This window comes from Borostomias antarcticus (assembly GCF_949987555.1).
Source record: "Borostomias antarcticus genome assembly, chromosome: 18".
NCBI classification, from domain to species: Eukaryota; Metazoa; Chordata; class Actinopteri; order Stomiiformes; family Stomiidae; genus Borostomias; species Borostomias antarcticus.
The window spans coordinates 15484438-15504448 of record NC_140251.1 but is presented as its reverse complement, the minus strand read 5'-3'; the positions used below and the strand labels follow the sequence as shown (position 1 = coordinate 15504448).

Here is a 20011-nt window from a genome sequence, read left to right as displayed (position 1 = left end):
GCTGTAACTCTAACAGGATGAGAAGAACATATCTTAGTATTGTGACTTTAAAATGCATCTGTTTTAGTAACAATCATACGAGTGCAAGTAAGTATGAGTGACTTACAAATACCTGTAAGGCTCCACTCTGACAGAGAGGGTGTCATCTGAGCCCATACCAGGATGTGAACCAACAACCCTCCCTGCACCCTCACAGAGTAAGCCAGAAACCTAGTTTCGCGTGTGGGTCGTAGTTTGGGTCGGAACGCCGCGAGCCCACATCCTCATCATCCGATCCAGACTCACAGCTAGAGTACAGAGTGTTCACATCAAAGCCACCGTTCACATCCTGCTCCTCTTCCTCCTCCTCCGGCTCCTCTTCCTCCCCCCTCCCCCCTGTGGACTGCGGAGCACAGGCCTGCGTCTCCCCCTTGGGCTGCGGAAGCCTGGTCTGTGTTGCTCTGAGTCTGGTCAGCAGTACGCAGGGCTGTAGAGCTCTGGACCGGAGCAGCAGGGCCTGGGTGCTTAGAGACATCCTGAGGGTCCCGGGGGTCCCGGGGGCATCCACTCCCCCCGCCCAATCAGCTAGGGGGCTGGGCAGAGAGGAGGGGGGCTGGGGTAGGGACCCTGATCGAGGAGGGAGGGTGGGGGTCTGTGTGTTCCCGGAGACGCGGTGCTGGGGTCGGGACCCCGGCGGACGAGGAGGGTTGGCTCCCCCCCCAGCCTGCGCGGACAGGGGGGGGGGGCGGGGCGCTAGGAGGACCCCTGGCGGTAAGAGTTCAGGCCGCCTCGCCCTCGGGCGGCAGGGGATGGGCTCCTGGGCCGTGGACGTCTCCACTTGGGGGAGGGTGGGGGTCCGGGGACGACGGCTGGAGGAGGAGGCGGGCGGAGCCCTGCGCCGAGGGTGGGCGGGCGTTGCTCTTTTGCGGGCGTAGGGCCAGCGGCGGCCCCCCGGGTGACGAGGAGAGTGGCACGTCCCTCCAGCCTGCTTAGTGATGGGCCCATCTATGATGGGGGTAGACGGGGGTGCGCCGGTCTCTGCTTCGGGGGGAGCGGGAGGCCGCGTGGGCAGAACCAGGTGATGGACAGGGGAGAGGAGGGAGGGGCTGAGGGCCTCTGATGACGAGGTGGCGGGGGGTGGCTGGGTCTCTTTTTTAGGGGGCGCGGGGGTCTGGGTGGGTAGAGGCAGGTTTGGGACAAGGGGAACGTGGGTAGGGAGGGAGGGGGAGGAGAGGAGGGGGAGGGAGGGGGTGAGGTCCTCTGATGAAGGGGTTGTGGGGGAGGATGGAGGTAACTGATGGGTTGTGGGGGAGGACAAGGCTATCTCCTGGGGGGTGGGGGAGGACAAGGCTAGTTCCTGGGGGGTGGGGGAGGACAAGGCTAGTTCCTGGGGGGTGGGGGAGGACAAGGCTAGTTCCTGGGGGATGGGGGAGGACAAGGCTAGTTCCTGGGGGGTGGGGGAGGACAAGGCTAGTTCCTGGGGGGTGTTGGGGGAGGTCAGCTCCTCCGAACACCCCTGGAGGATGCTCCGCACCCACCTCTGGTGTCTGGAGCACAGCTGCCTGGGGGACACCTCCTCATGTCCAGCAGCACCTCCACAGTTGGCCTCTGTCTCCATCTCCTCTTCCTCCTCCTCCATCCTCTCCTCCAGCTCCTCCTCCTCTATCCTGGCTCGACTCCTCTCCTCCTCCCCCGCCTCCACCCCACCACAGATCCGCTCATCGGAGTCGTCTTTCTCCTCCTCGTCCTCCAGGAGCAAGGGGCTGTCTTTGTCCGGATGCTCCTCCTCCTCCTCAGGCCCCCCAGCCACCCTCCATGCCTCTAGCCCCTCCTCCTGCTCACGGCCACGCAGACCCCCTGACCCCGCCCCCGGGCCTCCCTCCACACTGCCAGCCAGCCTGGTACCCCGGAGCCTCCCCTCCGTGTGCCGCGCCTCCTCGGTGGGTCCTGGAGGAGCTTCCTCGGGGGGCCCAGGACCTCCCCCCCTCTGGGCTGCTCCTCTGGAACCACACCTGGAGGAGGACACCGCTGGGGAGAGGGTGAAAGACAAGAGAGCCTTTGATTAATTAACTACTTAAGATAATTATCAGGATAATCCAAATATGACTTTAAGTTGATTGTTGTAAGTCTAAGTGTGTTGTCTAGTCCAGACAGGAAGCAGAAAATAACAAGGCTAACTTTAACTTAGGGCTCAGGGTTCATTGCTTCCCCTACAGATCTGTTAGTATCAGAGGAAGATTCGCCTGCTCTGCTGGAAGAGGAAGCCACACTGAAGACAGGACACACACTGTGATAAAAACACAGAAACCTTTTATAAAAGGCAGGCAGACAGACATTTGAAGCCAAGACGCCATTGCATCTGTCCAGTCTCATCTACTTCCTGTTGGGAACGACAGAACTCTTACCACGGAGCAGCAGTCTTTTGAGGGACATTGCGATGGAGGCGGAGTCATGGCTGACGAACCCCACCAGTAGCTTCTCCTCATGGCTCATGGCGGGAGGCTCCTTCTTCAACAGCTAGGGACATTCACATGGACACAGACCAGGGCTGTACATGAACACACAGGAAATGGTGCATTGGTGATTACTTCTCTCGAAGGGTCAGTGGTTCGAATCCCAGCTCCGACTGTCCACATGTCGAAGTGTCCTTGAGCAAGACACCTAACCCCAAATTGCTCCCAATGAGCAGGTTAGCACCTTGCATGGCAGCTACCGCCATTGGTGTGTGAATGTGTGTGTGAATGGGTGAATGAGGTCATTGTAAAGCGCTTTGAGTGCCGCTAAGGTGGAAAAGCGCTATATAAGTGCAGTCCATTTACCATTTACCATTCTCTGTCTCTGACAAACACAGTACATGTATACACAAGGGCTGTGTACTGGCAAGGACCTCACGATACGATATGTATTGTGATACACTGCGATATGATACAATGCTGTATATATTGCGATACATTGCGATACTCTACTTACTGAAATTTTTTAAATACGGCTGAAAATACAACTCCATCCCCCGCTCCCTGGATGTGATCCTGAGGGCAATTTTAAATCCATTTAAAAAATGAATAATGTACCTATGATTGAATACTACCCTTAATCTTCTATATGTATATTTATTCCGTCTTGTTCTGTATATTTGCCTTGTGCAAAAAAAAAATACTATATATAAATAATAAATAAATAAATAAACTATACAGTATTGCTTGAAAGAATATCAATTTTGTATCGATTTTATTGCACAGCCCTAGCATACACACACAAAGACAAAATGTATGCACACACACACACACACTCACAAACCTGGTCAATGTGTGTCTCTCTGGGCAGGACTGTGTCAAGGTGGTGAAGGTAGTGGAGGAGTCGGTCCTCCAGCTTCTGAGCATAGATCTCTCCATAGTGCTGCTCCATCACACCCTGGAACACAACCAGAATCCTGGTGAATATGAACCCTGCCCTCTAGAGGTGAGAGGTAGAGCTTCATAATTACACTGAATATGAACCCTGCCCTCTAGAGGTGAGATAGAGCTTCATAATTACACTGAATATGAACCCTGCCCTCTAGAGGTGAGAGGTAGAGCTTCATAATTACACTGAATATGAACCCTGCCCTCTAGAGGTGAGATAGAGCTTCATAATTACACTGAATATGAACCCTGCCCTCTAGAGGTGAGAGGTAGAGCTTCATAATTACACTGAATATGAACCCTGCCCTCTAGAGGTGAGAGATAGAGCTTCATAATTACACTGAATATGAACCCTGCCCTCTAGAGGTGAGAGGTAGAGCTTCATAATTACACTGAATATGAACCCTGCCCTCTAGAGGTGAGAGATAGAGCTTCATAATTACACTGAATATGAACCCTGCCCTCTAGAGGTGAGAGGTAGAGCTTCATAATTACACTGAATATGAACCCTGCCCTCTAGAGGTGAGAGGTAGAGCTTCATAAATACACTGAATATGAACCCTGCCCTCTAGAGGTGAGAGGTAGAGCTTCATAATTACACTGAATATGAACCCTGCCCTCTGGAGGTGAGAGGTAGAGCTTCATAATTACACTGAATATGAACCCTGCCCTCTGGAGGTGAGAGGTAGAGCTTCATAATTACACTGAATATGAACCCTGCCCTCTAGAGGTGAGAGGTAGAGCTTCATAATTACACTGAATATGAACCCTGCCCTCTAGAGGTGAGAGGTAGAGCTTCATAATTACACTGTAATAACTAATGAAAGGGTAAGAATGACTGGGATGTAGCAGTCTTCCCTAAACAATGCTTTTTAGTCAGCAGGACAGCAGAGTCGCTGCCCATCTTTTGTCGCAGGCTCAAAACTCACCTCTTCAAGAAGTACTACAACAATCCTCCCTCTTAAGCTCCTATTGTATTTTAGATTGCTATTCTTCCACTTTGCCTTCAGCACTAGATTATGCTCTTAGTCACTTGTTTTAGAAAGGAGACGCACATAGTAGTACATTGTAATGTAATCAGCGGTTTTCACACAAATAATGAAACAGGTTCATTTCATAACTTGAAGAGCATAACCTGTCACTTTGTTTGGTCAGCTGCTATATGGGGCTGGGTAAGATGTGTAGCGACTCTCAAATCAATAGTTTAAGAGGTGTGTGAGTTTTAGGAGGGAGAGATGTTGCCTGCAGCCATCCAGGTAAACTGGCTCCTGTCATCTTCTCCTGCTCTCCTTGATTGACTAAATACCCACTGTTTAGTTTCAACAGTGAAATAAATACAATACAGTGAAATTGTCAACTGTTCACTGATCAAATTCATGTGAATGAATTAGTATGGCCCAGTGGCATATCTTTTGAGGATTTACAGTTCGGATGAAATCGGATTGAAAAACTGTCAAACAAAAACTTAAACGGCTAGGTATATAGCACCCTCTAGTGGCCTGTATGTGAAGGGACCACCATAATAACGGTCGGTTAGATGGGGGTGGAGCTGACCGTGATGTAAGCCCTCCTCATGGTCTTGTCCAGGGCCAGGGTCTGGGCCAGAGCCTTGAAGTCCTTCTGGTTCTTCCTCATCAGATTCATTTCACGTCGGCTCTGAACATGAGAGGAGCAGAAAAACACGGCGTCATCACTGTGCCTTCAACGGTGACGGCCAGGTCCCAGGTCCCGGTGTGGGCAGCCCTTTCCCAGGAGGAACAGCAGCTCAGTCTTGTCCAGGTTGAGCTTGATGTGATGTGTCGCCATCCACTCTGAGATGTCAGCCATTGTCAAAAATATCATTAGAACTAAAATTTTAACTAAAATCATTAAAAGCGATTAAATAGATAGCTTCCTGTGCTGGACTGTGCATAGCATATACAATACCTGTTTGATATTGAGTCAAGTTGGTTAAACTCACTCCACAGTTAAAATACTATCCATCCGGACAAGTGTACTGCTAGCTTTACTCTTGCACTTCCATGATCATCGGGGTTTACATAGACAGTCTACACACTGCCCCCCTCTGAGGCTTAACGGAGACTTACACATTCCTGGTACTGAGGTAGTCTGCTTGGAAAGAACTGGATGGTCTTGACTACAGTGCAGACCATGCCTTGGTCCTCCCGGAGCATCCACATGATTACCTGGAACAGGAACAGGAAGTCCAAAGACATGACAGTCAAAAGCGGATGGTCACAAAGTGTAAACAGATGTGTTTGAGCTACAATTGAGCTACAATGCTCAAGTTAGACCGTCATACTAAAACACATTAAAGCAATATATCGCGATATTTGGACCTTTACAAACATGTCTGGTGCTAATTCTCCAATTAGATTTACTAAAAGTAAGCTGAATCGTCCATACAGTCTACCCAGAAAGATAATACATTGACATTTATTACCTTTTAAAACTCGCGCCCCCGGGAAGCAGCATTCAGTCGAAGTGCGCATGCGCAACGTTGTGCTTAAACAACACAGTAGTAGCTAACTATTCCGGCGTCTATGGATATCATGCGTTATTTTAGCTCAATGAAATCATGGCGGAGGTGAGAAAACTGAAGCGAAACATCACGGAGGAAGCCAGGAAAAGAAAAAGACAATCTGATAACGATACGACAGTACGACAGTGCACTTACTCGCAGAGCCTGTGGGGGCGCAGTTCCGAGTAAACGCTATATTGCTTTAAAGTGAAGTCAAGTTAAATCTATTCCCACAGTGTCTCTGCTCTTTTAGCATTACCAGTAGGCTAACTACCCAACACCACCAAACTACAGTATATGCACTGTAGAATAACTACACTACCCAACATCAGCAAACTACATCATGCACTATAGAATTACTACCCAACACCACCAAACTACATGCGCCCAATGAGCAGGCTAGCACCTTGCATTGCAGCTGCATGTGTGAATGCAAGCTGTGTGAATGGGTGAATGAGAGGCCATTGTAAAGCTCTTTGGATAAAAGTGCTAAGTGCAGTCCATTTACCATTTACATGCACTACAGAATAACTAAACTACCCAGCACCACCAAAGAGAGTGTCGAAAAGCTGAACACAGATGGCGGAAAACATATCTCCATGTTCATTATGACATCTATAAAGAGAGACTTCGCATTTATAATTTGGAGCTGAGAAATGCACGGCAGTCCTTCTTTTCTGACATCACCAAGAACAATAATAATGCACGTGCTGTTTGCCACTGTTGATAGGCTAACAAACCCTCCTGTGTCAGTAGCCTCTGAACTTCTATCCACCAGGGCCTGCAATGAATTTGCCTCATTCTTCACTGACAAAATTCAGAAAATTAGACAAGCAGTCAATGCCTCCATATAAGGTACAGGATAAATTGTCCCAGTGTCCACTTAAAATCATTACCATGACACAATTTTATCCGATCAACCATAAAACCCTAGAGGACATTATAAAATATCTGAAATCCTCCTCCTGTTGCCTTGATATTCTGCCTACGGGCTTTTTAAAAAATGTATCCAACTGCATGGCCTCTGATTTACTACAGTTTGTAAACACATCTCTTCTTTCAGGTGTGTTCCCACAAACCCTGAAAACTGCAGTCGCCAAGCCACTCTTAAAAAAGAATAATCTAGACACCTCACAAATGAACAATTATAGGCCCATACCAAACCTGTTTCTAAGTAAAATCATTGAAAAAGCAGTTTTTCAACAGCTGAACAACTTCCTGGCACTAAATAATTGTTTTGATGTCTTCTAGTCAGGATGTCGACCACACCACAGCACTGAGACTGCTCTTGTTAAGGTCTTCAATTACAACTATTTAAATACAGACAATGGCAGAATTTCAGTCTTAGTATTACTGGATCTCAGCGCAGCATTCGACAGGTTAGGCCGACTGGAAAACTGGCTGGGAATTTCTGGCACAGTGCTAGACTGGTTTGAATCCTACTTGAAGGACAGGTACTACTTTGTGTCTACAGGCAGTTACAAATCTGAGCGGACAAAAATGACCTGTGGAGTTCCCCAAGGCTCCATTCTGGGGCCTCTTCTGTTCAACATTTACATGCTCCCACTAACTCAAATTATGGAAAACAACCAAATATGCTACCATAGCTATGCAGACGACACACGTTTATATCACCATATCACCAGGAGACTATAATCCCATACAAGCGGTGAGTAAGTGCATTGAACAAATCAACAATTGGATGTGCCAGAACTTTCTTCAACTAAACAAAGGTAAAACTGAAGTAATTGTCTTTGGAGCCAAAGAAGAACGATTAAAAGTCAGCGCTCAGCTTCAATCAATAATGCTAAAACCCCCAAACGAACCCAGAAATATTGGTGCAGTCATGGACTCAGACCTGAAACACAACAGTCACTTTAAAACAATTACAAAGTCAGCCAACTATCACCTGAAGAATATCAAGGACTAAAGGATGTATGTCTCAGCAGGATCTGGAAAAACTTGTCCATGCGTTTATCTTCAGTAGACTTGACTACTGTAACGGTGTGTTTACAGGTCTCTCTAAAAAATCGATCAGACAGCTGCAGATGATTCAGAACGCTGCTGCTCGAGTCCTCACTAAGACTAAGAAAGTGGATCACACACACTCCAGTTCTGTCTGTCAAAGAATTAACTTTAAAATACTGATGTTGATTTATAAAGCACTGAATGGTTTAGGTCCAAAATATATTTCGGATCTGCTGCTACGTTATGAACCATCCAGACCTCTCAGGTCATCTGGCACAGGTCTGCTTTCTGTCCCCAGAGTTAAAACAAAACATGGAGAAGCAGTGTTCAGTTTTTATGCTCCACATATCTGGAACAAACTTCCAGAAAACTGCAGGTCTGCTGCAACTCTGTTCTTTTGAATCAAGACTGAAGACTTTTCTTTTTGCCGCTGCTTTTTAATAAATCAAATAATTATTAATTCACTGCACTGTAACTTTTATTCTTGTATTTTATTTTTTCTGCATTTTGTTTTAAATGTCCTTTTATAATGTGTTTTTTTGCATTTCATTTTATATGACTTTTTATAATGTGTTTCTTGCACTTTGTCTTGATACTTTAATGTCTCATGTAAAGCACTTTGAATTGCCTTGTTGCTGAAATGTGCTATACAAATAAACTTGCCTTGCCAAACCTCTACATGCATCATAGTCTTAACTAAACTGCTACACCACAAAACCTCTACAACATAGAAACCATCTATGCCACCTACCATGGTCTTGAGGCCAAACATGATTTTCATGTGTTTGATGGGCGCCACCAGGGTTGGCAGCAGTCTGTAGATGACCTCCAGGAAGTCAATCACCCACGGGAAGCTCCCCACATCCCTGGTCCTCACGATGGAGCATGCTCGGGCAGCGCCCACACGCAGCCTCCATGGGTGCTCCAGGGCTAGAGACCCTAGGCTGTCATCCGGCCACAGGCTGTGGTCCAAACCTAAAGGGATTCAAGCACAACACATAAGATAACACTAATGAGCAGCTAAATAACGAAATTAATAAGACATGAATTAGGGATGCTAATGTCAAATTCCTGATTTGGTGCACTAATATTTAATTCTCACATGAATCAGAAAAAATAATTTAATAGAATAGGTTAATTTATTTAATTAGGAATGTGAATACAATCAGGCTTGTCTTGATTAAGCAAAAGGTTACAGCATCATTTTCTAATTGCCAGAAGAAACAATAAAGTAACTTTCAGAGCGTCTAGCAAAGCATTGTCGGACTATATAAACATTGTAAACATTTGGTACCCTCCAATATATCCATCCTTCTGTGCAACCAGGCGTATTCTATGATCCATATTGGCAGAGTACCGTTGAATGAGTTCTGACATATTGCTGATGACTTGAAGAGTTCAATGTTTCCAATCTCCATCTATCTGATAGTAGTTTTCCCAGCTGAAGCATCATCTGCCGGCTTCAGGAGTTTGTCGTGGAAAGAAAGAAGAAGGAGGTTCTCTCATTCATTGGCCAACACTGGTCACCCAAACAACACTGGTCACTCAAACCATGAAAGAAGCCGAAACCAGACATGTGCGGGCAAGTCTGCGATGTGTGGATGTGAACCATGGAGGTATAGATGTGAACCAGAGGATATTTTAACTCTTTGTATGAATTTGTACTTCTGGGTCACAGCTGCCAAGTGTTATCAAATTAAAAGTCCGTAATCGAAGGGATAGTTATTACAGACTTCCCATAGGGTATACCAGTCAAAAACGACTTGGATCATGGGTCCATTTTTCTTTAAAAGTCACTAAGAGCCGGAATTTACTGCTTTTTCCAACACATTAGTAGCCTAGTAACCTACTTCGTGGCAACTAGGACTAACTAGGCTGCTGTTGGTGCAGTGGTAGTGCATTCCAGTATGATTACAATTCAATATTTGAGCATGGTCATTTATTAAATTAGAATTTATAATTAATTTACCTAAACTAAAAATACTCGTCAATGGAAGAAAAGTCAGAGTAGCAAATGTGAGGACTGAAAACCTTTATTGTGATGTTTCGCAACGCTCAACGCTTGACCCGGAAGTAATCTTCAGACCAGTTCTGTCAAGGATAACATGCTTCTTTTCTAATCTGAAATGTTTTGACCGGAGGGTGATGCTACAATCCCCACTTAATCATCATAGCTAACGTCTGCCTTTACAAGGTACCTCTACCATACGCATGGGACAAGGTGGTGGAGTGAGTTAGCAAGTTAAGCCAGCTGACCTAGCTATGAAGCTAGCAACTGTAATTACTGCCAAGCTTGGAAGTCAATGCCTGCTAGCTGGTCACTGCCACTGCAGCTGAAGTGACCGCCCCCTGTCCTTCTCGGATGTATAGCTTGCCCAGGGATAGCCTATGATTACACAGACCCATTAAGGTCTGAGATTAGTGTTGGATTCTGATTCTTGGTGAAATGTTATTCTGATCCCATGGCTTATTTAGAAAGTGATTTATTTTTTACCGTCTTCTTGTCTGTCCCACAGGTGGACTACAGCCAAGTGTCCAGGACTACATCCCGACCCAGCCATGAACAGATGTCTGCGCTTCTCCCTGCTGTCGTCCAGGGCTTACTACAGACTATGCACATCGAGGTCCCCTCCCCTCAGTGGCGCCTCAGTCACAGTGACATCAGCCCCTGTCCCCAACCCCTCCAGGTGTTCCTACTCAAGCAACATCAAAGTGCGGTCCTACCTACAGTACATGAAGAGGAAGATCAAGTCCCCGCCCTGCCCGCCGTACCCCCACGTCTGCCAGGTGGGCGACCCCGTGCTGCGTTCGCACGCCGCAGCCGTCGACCCCGCGGCCATTCTAGGGTCGGAGGTACAGGAAGTGATCAGCGCCATGGTGAAGGTGATGAGGAAGATGGAGTGCGTGGGGCTGAGCGCGCCGCAGGTCGGCGTGCCGCTGCGGATCCTGGCGCTGGAGTTCCCGGAGCGCATGCTGGAGGAGAGCACGCCGGCGGCGCGCCAGGCCAGGGGGCTCGCCACCATCCCCCTCAGGGTCTTCATCAACCCCCAGCTCCGGATTCTGGACGGACGCACGGTTCTGTTCCAGGAGGCCTGCGAGAGCATATCCGGGTTCTCCGCCACGGTTCCACGGTACCTCTCTGTGGAGATCTCAGGTACCAGACTAGGCAGCTCCATGGCCATGTTACTGTCTTCCCATCTGAAATAAGATAATTGTTTTTGAGGAATATACATTTGTAACCTGTAGGTTTGAAGGAAATAATGTCCTATACTGCCCTATAATGACTTAAGTTGAGATGAAATTCAGACTTTTTCCATGTACTGTGAACATGTCATGTTTCAGTCTGTGTGCGTGTGTGTGAGAGAGATAAGATAGGACTTCAATAATCCCTGGGGGGTCGGGCGTTACTGCAGCAGAAAACAGAAGAGGTACAGAATAAAATCAGGAATCAAGAGTGTGTGTGTGTGTGTGTGTGTGTGTGTGTGTGTGTGTGTGCGTGTGTGTGTGTGTGCGCGCGTGCGTGTGTGTGTGTGGGTATGCGTTTCCCAGGGCTGAATGAGAAGGCGGAGCCTGTAACCTGGCAGGTGATTGGCTGGCCCGCTCGGATCCTCCAGCATGAGATGGACCACCTGGATGGAGTCCTGTACATCGACCGCATGGACAGCAAGACATTCATAAACGTGAAGTGGGAAGAACACAACGAGTAGTCTGGACAGTGGACACATCCTCCATCCTCCTCGCCCTCTCTCAGTCCAGCACCTGGGTAGAGGAGCAGCAGCCAGCCAGCCACTGGGGCTCATTGAAGAGGATGGGCGTCTGCAGAGCCTGTATCAGGCCTTTGATTTGGTCAGTGAGGAATCAACCATAGGGAAAGTGACTTGGCATTCTAAACAAACTCCACCTTACCGATCAAGGCCTAGTCCTGGACATGGTGGGGCACAGCGGGAGGTCATGAATATCAACATAGTAGAACCTTGAACTCCAAGCTGTATTTGTATTTTCTGTTGAATATGTAAGGGCCAGCCGGTCATTATCGAAAAAGTGCGTTTGGAACCGTTTTGTAACGCACTGAAGGACTCTTTTTTTTAATTTTTTATAATGATCGGCTGGCCATATGTTATCCCTACATACCAACAACATTAATACTATAGGCCTACACGTTTTATTTCACCAGCAAAATGGTTCCATGTGCTTGAGCAATAGGCATTTTCAGAGATTGGCTTGATGAGAATGGGTTCACACAACAGCCAAAACCATTATTAAATGTTTCGAATGTTCAGCAACTTTCAGACAACTATCAGCTGTCACTCATATGTGTTGCCCTTAGCAGCAGTCCATCTTGTTCCGTTGCCCTTGACATCGGTCAATTATCAATAAATAATTGGCCGGTAGAATGCGCCATTGTCCAATTAGAATCAAGTAATCAAGAGCTTTGTAATACATGTTTAATAAATGTACATACGGATTTCCTGTAAAGTTATTTGTGTGCAGTCTAACTTGGCCTGGGGTCTCATCACAGTGACGCACATTGGTTTCAGCACCTGTATTTTGATGTTGTGACTTCACTTGTCCACTAGGTGGCATGTTACACACATTCAATTCTGAACAACGTTGTAACCTCAATTGGTGAAGAACTTTCCAGCCAGATTATGTCCATAAAGACTATTATTTTACATGCAACAAAGGACTGAAATTACCAACTTGAACTATAATTTAAAAAAAACATTGAAGGGTCAAATTGGGAAGAACTATTTGCCTTTTGTTCTAATTCAGAGCAACAAAAGGACAGAACAAGATGTTTTTTTCCCCTTTTGAATCCCACATTTATTCCAATCTTTTATTGCCAAACAGCAGTTTGAACACATGGCAGAACATCCACCCAACCCTGTTTACAATTCACCAAACTTTAAAGCTGGTAAGAGGAATAGTGCTTAGTTTAACATTACAATATCTTAATACCCAGTGGTTGAAATAGGCTGATCATGTTGAATAAGGTACCACAAGGAGTAAAATATAAGAGTTCCTCTTCATACAAATTAGGGTTGAAGTGAATTAAGGCTACCATCAAGGAGAGGGTTCCTGTTACCATTGTTAATGCACTGTTAAGTTTGAAATTTGATTCCAGTTAAGTGTTTTTTTGGCACTGATAAGGCACTGGCTTGGCTTGTGAACTAATCTAGTGAAATATACAAACACTGCACGTATGTAGCCTCCGATCTAAACTGAGGAGGACTGGTCGAAGGGTTGGCCACACGCGCAGTGAAGCGGTCTCCTGTACCAGCAGATCTTACAGAACTCAGCCCCACAGTGCCTGCACAGGACATGCGGAGCCTTCTGACAGCCCTCGGTGGTACACAGCCCCAGCAGGCGGATCTGATGCTTCCTCTGGCAGAACTCCACGTTTTTACAGGAGCTCACGTGGAAGACCCTGCAGCTGATGCAGACCAGCTGGGGGTCCGGGCTGGCCGGGTCGCAGCACTCGTGAAGGGGGATGGGCTGAGGGGCTGAGGGGCTCCTCCCTGGGGATCCCTGGAAGTCGTGTAGGACGGAGGACTGCGTCTTGTCCTGGCCGAGTGGCGGCGGCGACGCGGCAGATGCGCCGCCCTCTCTGAGACTCCTCCCTCGCTGTGGTGGCGCCCCCCTGCGCTCTATCCGCTCCTGTAGGGACGAGTCGTCGTCGAATGGAACTCCCACGTCATGCACTTCTGCCAGGCACTGCAACAGAACGGGGCAATCCATACGGTGAAGGGTGTCACAGCTGTCACAGCGCTGAACGAACAGATCCTCAGACGTCATGCAGTCACAGAGATTGGCTTCAGGAGGTGCGTCCGTCCAGTTATTCAGCCGAGCAGTGAGGTGAGTGAGTGAGTGTGAGACGGAGTCCGCTCTGTCGGCCACCGGCTGGGCCATCTCTCCATAACAGCTTTCCCTTGGCTTGGTGGTGGATGTGTTGTTGGTGCTGGCTGAAGACAGGCTTCTGGTCAACTGGTAGTTCAGTGTCGAAACGCAGACGCCCTCCCTGGGTGAGGAGACCCCATTGCTGTCTCTCATGACCGTCGGCGGCGACTTGCTGGTACTGCGAGCCACCCAGGTGGGTGGGCATGGCCCGTCTTCCCCCAGACCCGTCTCTCCGGGGCCGCTGTGCCGCTCCGGACCCTCAGCCGTGTACAGGTCCAGGTCCAGGTCCGGCTCCAAGGCGGAGGACCCCAGGAGGACCTTCCTCGGGGGTACGGAGTCCAGCTTCCTCTTGGTGTTCTCCAGGGATACCTCCAGACTGTGCCCCCTCTGTCTCTCCTGCACCAGGTGTAGCTCCCACTCCACAGCCCCAGACTTGGCCCCAGCCCCGGTGTGCTTCCTGGAGGCGTCCAGCAGGAGGTGGCACTCGCAGCGTGCCATGAAGAAGGCGCAGGCTATGCTGAGGAGAGAGTCCAGCGGGGGGCCGGGGGGCCGCAGACACAGCTCCTCACTCTTCCTGGCCTCCCCCACCTGGTAGCCCAGCAACCCAAACAGCTGCAGCACCTGTGGCCTGGACAGTGAGGGCTTGACGTAATGAGTGAACATGCCTGAGAACATCTGGAAAGAAGAGAGTTGGAGGGATATATTTAGGTTTAGACTAGGAGTTAGTCTCTATAAACATTTCTGAGAGAAAGGTTAGACTACTTTGCTTGAGCCGTATAAAGCGCCCTGTATATGTAGATTGTACACATCTCGCTCAAGACAAAGGAATAGCTTCAACTAGAAGCAGCTGAAGACAAAAACCTCATAATGACAAAGAAAAACAGGCCTAAATAGTCTGTTATGAACCGGCCTACCTTTACCACCCTGTACTCCTTCCTCCAGGGGCACAGGTAGAGGTTCAGAGCCGCCAGTTCCAACACTTCAAATGCCCTCTCCAGTCCCGATAGTCCAGTTCTTTCTCGAGCTCGACCAGGCGTAGGTGCGGCTGTTTTGAGGGTGTCTTCCATCACCTGAAGGGGGTCCAGCCCAGGGAAGGGGTTCATGTCCTGGGACCAGCCATCCCCAAGCAGCCCTGCAACCTGCTGGCACAGCTTCTCATCCCTACACACCAGGCTCCAGTCACCCTGCTCCACCCGCTGCTCCAAACTGAGCCTGTACAGCTCCAGGTTCCGGGCTCTCATCCCAGGGGCACTCATCCCAGGGGCACTCATCCTCTCTCCGACTGCGTGGAACAAATCGAGGAGTCAGAGTTGATCTGCGAGGCGTAGCTGACGGTTAATGAGCTGACACGTGTCAATCTATCTATAATAACCCCTTTCACTGCTGAAAAGACGAAGCAGGGATTAGTCAATTCAATGTGTTCACGGAAGTGAAAGGGAAAGCAGAGACCTGTGGTTCTACATGGCCTACGAGACAGCTTTGACACAAAGAGACACGTCCACAGCCAGCATGCATGCTACAGCTTTACACACAGCATAGGAACAGTCCACTTTTTAATTCAATAGGTATATCCCACACCAAGACACAGCTAGCTGGCAGGTTAGCGAGGGTACTAGTTAGCTGTCTAACCAGGGTAAAGCTATAGCATGCTAACGTTAGCTATTGCATATCGAAAGCAACACTTTGCTTACAGCTGACGAAAAATAGCGGCCTACTTTAAATTCTCACCTGTTACTTTTCCTCTATGTTAGATTAGTTGTTCACAAACCATCGCTAATAAAGACGATTCAGCCAAGACAGATGATAAGCGTGTTTTAAACCCTGTTAAGAAAAGTAAACACTGTCACGTGTCTTCTCTTCCTGTGCACTCGTTTTATCGAGCAGCGCCCCCCGGCTGTGGAGGGGGTTCCTATGGGCTGTGGAGGGGGTTCCTAGGAGGTCTTTTATTTTATCTTGTTTGTGCGTGAAAGCTGTAATAATTGATTTGTAATCATCTAACAAGAAACATACATAATTTAGTGGTCTTTGGATAGTATCACTACATAAGAGAGAGAGAGGACGAACGAGAGAGGATAACAGGTTATCTGTTCTTTCCTCTGATACGGGCGTGGCATGGGTGACACTGCTAAAAGGGCGTAACTGTGGCCCCCTACATTTGTTTAAAGGTCCCGGGATATGCAAAATGCTCTCCACAAACCGTCAGCACCACTTATACACTGTAACACTACCGGGACTATCCAGTGAGAGCCCTGAAGACCTATATCGACATGTCGAACGCAGACAGAGTTGTTTTGGCTCTCGGAGGAGCAGGGATAGTGGGGTCTGGAATAGTAAAAGGGCTGCTTGACAAAGGTAAGATGCTCATCAGAGACCCCCTGGGGTTTGGGCACCAGCTTGGCAAAAACATCTGTTGAGACAGTCGGCGCGCATAAAGGGGCATATGCCAAAATATCCTTTGCTGCTTTATTGCTTGTATTTGGAATTTATTCACTTTCTAATCAATTATTTACTGGTGATTTTGATCACGGAACTATATCAGGATATAGATCAGTAAAATATTAAATTAGATATAGTCGAAAGTGTTATCATGCACCTGCACCTCGCTTTGCGTAAAATAACCGTCCGGACCTTTACGCACAATCTTAAAAGTGTTCAACCTTTATGATTTATGAGATTCGATGCATATTATTAACTAGGCTACTTGCTTAACAGGTTTTAAAGTAATCCAGAGTTTAAGTAGGATGATTTATTGTCTGATTGTGCACTCCAGAGGAAATTCACAACACATTCTCTTTGGAGGCACAGCGCGGGGCTTGGTTGGTTTGGTTATCGTGGCTTAGTCTGGCGTGTATTTGAGTCTGGTCCGTGACCCTGATCTGCTAACAAGCCCATAACAGTGTGGTGAGAAACTATGTATACACCTAAACATGCTGCAATGCTTGATAAATGCCCACAGTCCAAAACCTGAGTTTTGATTTGAATTCAGGCTCGCGAGATCAGGATGGTTAAGGCTAGATAGTAGCCAGTAGTGATCATGCATTTTATCTCGTTAACATTTGTTCACACTCTTGCACACGTCATACTCTATATCCAGGGCTGTTTCCCCAGACACACAGACTGAGCTGATAGACAATGGAGATTCTCTGTTTAAAAGACCTATTAGCCCTAGGATTAATCTATTAATCTTAATCTCTGTCTGTAATCTAAACTGGAACCCAGTGTCTAGTCACCCAGAGTAAAAGGTTAGTATGCTTGTGTTACCCTGTCCCCCCCCCCGGCCATCTGTCCATGGCGTGTTTACAGTATCTATGTCACAGACGGTATTATAATACTGTGCCCCCGATGTTTCTGAACCTCGTCTTCATGAAGCGCAGCAGCAAAGCTCCCATCCACCCTGTGTGCTCATGACCTTCCCGGTGATGTCCCTGTGAAGGTTTCAGGGTGGCAGTGATCTCCAGAGACCACGGCCGTCTAGAGAAGCTCAGGGGCTTCATCTCTCCCTCCACCAAGGACAACCTGACCACCATCGTGGGGAACGTTGGTGAGATGAGGCTTTGTCCATCTGTCCATTCACCAATCCGTCCTTTCATCTGTCCGTCCACTCACCCTCCACCCGTCCACCCATCTGTCTGCAGTATTATAAAAAATGTGAGTGCCTAACCCATTTGTGTGTATGTGTGTACGTGTGTGTGTGTGTGGGGGGGGGGTAATGTGTGTGTGTGTGTGTGTGTTCCTCTCAGGTTCTGAGGAGGGCGTGGAGGAGGTTAAGCAGGCGCTGCTGAAGTCTGTTGGGAAGGTAACGGACGTGGTGTCATCTCTGGGTTTCAGCTGGTGGCAGGGCGGACCGCCACACACCCAGTCTCAGAAAGAGCTGCACTGGGTGAGCCTCTGCTTAGCCCCACCCCCTGGCTCGTCCAGCTGCTCCACTTCTGTCACTTTCTCTTCAGCTGTCATGCATTCCTCTGTTTTCACGCCCTCCAGTCCTCCAAGTCCAATAGGAGGTGTTTCTTCTCCTTCTCCGAAACCTCTCCTTCACACTCAGGAACTTCGCTCTGTGCCTAACACTTTCTACCTTTCAACTGTGGTGTGTACACCAAGTCTCCACACCTCCTTCTCTCTCTCTTTCTCTTCTTATATCTCTCTCCTCCTCCTCCTCTCACTTGTTCTTCATTCATCCCCCCCTCCAGGTGATGGAGACTTTGCTGTTCAGCACCTTTGTGTCATGGAAGGCCTTCTTTCCCCTGGTGAGGGACGACCCCAACTGCACCTATACCTTCATCACCGGTGAGTCTGCGACACATTGCCCCTGCTTCCCAGCACATAGGCCACACCCCATCATAGTACAGCCCCATCATAGTACAGCCCCACCATAGTACAGCCCCATCATAGTACAGCTCCATCATAGTACAGCCCCACCATAGTACAGCCCCATCCTAGTACAGCCCCATCCTAGTACAGCCCCACCATAGTACAGCCCCATCATAGTACAGCCCCATCATAGTACGGCCCCATCATAGTACAGCCCCATCCTAGTACAGCCCCATCATAGTACAGCCCCATCCTAGTACAGCCCCATCCTAGTACAGCCCCACCATAGTACAGCCCCATCCCTTTCGCGAATGTTTAAAATAGGGCCAGTGGATCATAAAGCCCCTCAAAAAATTGTTACCTAAAAAGTGCGCTAGACCCAGCTCTGGCGAATATACTCAGGAGTATGATTTGATGGTGGCTGTGCAGTGATGCATATGTGTCTCTAGGTGGCGCTGGGGAGAAGCTGCTGATGCCAGGTACAGGCTTCCTGACGGTGGGCGCGGCCAGCACCCTGGCGTTCTGCCAGGTGCTACGGGAGGAGTACCCAGAGGTGCCCTGCAAGCTCAACCAGGTGAGGAGGAGTCCCAGCAGAGGCCTGGAGTCACAGAGACCCATAGCGGAGGCTTAGAGTCATAGCAGATACCCAGAGTCACTGAGACCCTCTGTAGATCTACTATATAGACCCATGCCAGACATATCCTGTTCAAATACACACGTTAGCACCTAACTAAAGCAGCTTCACAGTAACGCACATTTTTCATATTGAAGAGTCCAAGTGTGATATGCCCAGTGTTCCTCAAACTGAGATTCTCACTGGTCCGTCCTACGGTAGGTTCAGTTACATTCAAGAAGGTTCGACAGTTGCAGTATTAAAGTCTAGAATAGTCTCATGTACAGAAATATTTCACCAGGTTAGTCACCAAGATCATCAAATAGTTACAACACAAATAAAATTATATTTCTTTATGATGTGCATATTAGAATCAAGGACGCTTGATGCAGGACAGGTCTTAACCCCCACCTGCTCTGGCCCCTGTCGCTCAGGTGAAGATCAACACTGGCGTGGCCCCCCCAGAGCGCATGGCCCCCGGGTTTCTGAACCACGTGGACCTGGGGGAGGCGGTGTCCACGCTGGTGGAGCGACGCAACACCTCCCACTCCGTCTTTACCCTCAACGGACCTGCCGACCTGAAAACTGTCCTTCTAGAGGGGAATCTTTAAAAAAACACATCCTCTTAACCCTTACCCACGACCCACCAATGACCAAACACTACTCAGCCCCCGCCTTCCTCTTCGGTTGCCATGGAGACTTTCTGCGCTGACTGTTTTCCGGAACCAGAGCTTCAGCTTCACTTCTCGACATCCCGCATTCCCTTTAGTTGTTACTATGATGCTGTCATCAGTCCATGTGATTGTTTCTTGTTTTCTATGCATGTGTTGAATTATAAACTGTAAGGATGACCATGTCCAGTTTTCTGTAACCAATCGCTGACCAAGCCAGCTTCTGTAGCGCCCCCTAGGGGCTCCAGTGGTCACTCTACCAGGGTAACGTTATCGGCCTACTGCACTATCCCAGAGATGAGTGGAGCCGTGAGAGGTGAGAGGGGCATTTAGCGGTGTAGATACAGACCTGGCAGGGTGACAGGGAGGGGGCAGAAGGATGGAGGGTAGGTAGTTGGAGGAAGCAGTGGGAGGAAGAGGAGAGGTGAGGTTTCTCTGGGAGTGCTTACTTGTGCTTCCCCCGCAGGTGGCTCTGGACCCTAAGGCCGGATTCATAGTCGACGCAAACTACATAAGCGCAAGCAACGCAAGCTTCACAAGGCCACGCAAGATCTCGTTGTGTCCTTGCATGTGTCATGCCGAACTTTGTCACTTGACGCAAGCAATAGTGCAATTGCTTGCGTTTCCACAAAACAAAACACAGAACGCAAGC

At 48.4% G+C, this 20011-nt stretch overlaps 3 protein-coding genes across 4 annotated transcripts; 2 read left to right on the top strand and 1 right to left on the bottom strand.

Annotated features, from left to right (window-relative positions):
* Positions 1–9937: 9937 nt before the first annotated feature.
* On the top strand, positions 9938–12283 carry pdf (peptide deformylase, mitochondrial). Its single transcript, XM_084452932.1, has 3 exons — positions 9938–10063; positions 10386–11023; positions 11419–12283. The coding sequence occupies exons 2-3, from the start codon at positions 10429–10431 to the stop codon at positions 11574–11576; spliced, it is 753 nt and encodes a 250-aa protein (XP_084309058.1). The 5' UTR covers positions 9938–10063; positions 10386–10428; the 3' UTR covers positions 11577–12283.
* Positions 12284–12692: 409 nt separating this feature from the next.
* spata2l (spermatogenesis associated 2-like) lies at positions 12693–15601 on the bottom strand. Of its 2 annotated transcripts, none has more exons than XM_084453258.1 (3): positions 15496–15601; positions 14682–15150; positions 12693–14442 (listed from the first exon to the last, which is right to left on the bottom strand). In XM_084453258.1, exons 2-3 carry the CDS (start codon positions 15036–15038, stop codon positions 13087–13089), a joined length of 1713 nt encoding a protein of 570 aa, XP_084309384.1. In that variant the 5' UTR covers positions 15039–15150; positions 15496–15601; the 3' UTR covers positions 12693–13086. The 2 variants fall into 2 exon arrangements, with proteins under 2 accessions (XP_084309384.1, XP_084309385.1); XM_084453259.1 differs by having other exon boundaries at positions 14682–15049; positions 15496–15586.
* A 433-nt stretch (positions 15602–16034) lies between these two features.
* LOC311320839 (peroxisomal trans-2-enoyl-CoA reductase) lies at positions 16035–19299 on the top strand (the record flags this gene model as incomplete). The annotated part of the gene is made up of 6 exons (XM_084452692.1): positions 16035–16119; positions 17201–17308; positions 17508–17647; positions 17955–18051; positions 18525–18649; positions 19123–19299. 6 exons carry the CDS (start codon positions 16035–16037, stop codon positions 19297–19299), a joined length of 732 nt encoding a protein of 243 aa, XP_084308818.1.
* Between the last annotated feature and the right edge of the window lie 712 nt (positions 19300–20011).

Bases quoted from the DNA above. Each gene is read 5' to 3' on its own strand.
- pdf (XM_084452932.1), top strand. From the start codon at position 10,429: ATGAACAGATGTCTGCGCTTCTCCCTGCTGTCGTCCAGGGCTTACTAC. The intron at 11,024-11,418 runs GTACCAGACTAG...TGCGTTTCCCAG, and splicing joins CCTCTCTGTGGAGATCTCAG to GGCTGAATGAGAAGGCGGAG.
- spata2l (XM_084453258.1), bottom strand. From the start codon at position 15,038: ATGAGTGCCCCTGGGATGAGTGCCCCTGGGATGAGAGCCCGGAACCTG. The intron at 14,443-14,681 runs GTAGGCCGGTTC...TCTTCTTTCCAG, and splicing joins AGGAGTACAGGGTGGTAAAG to ATGTTCTCAGGCATGTTCAC.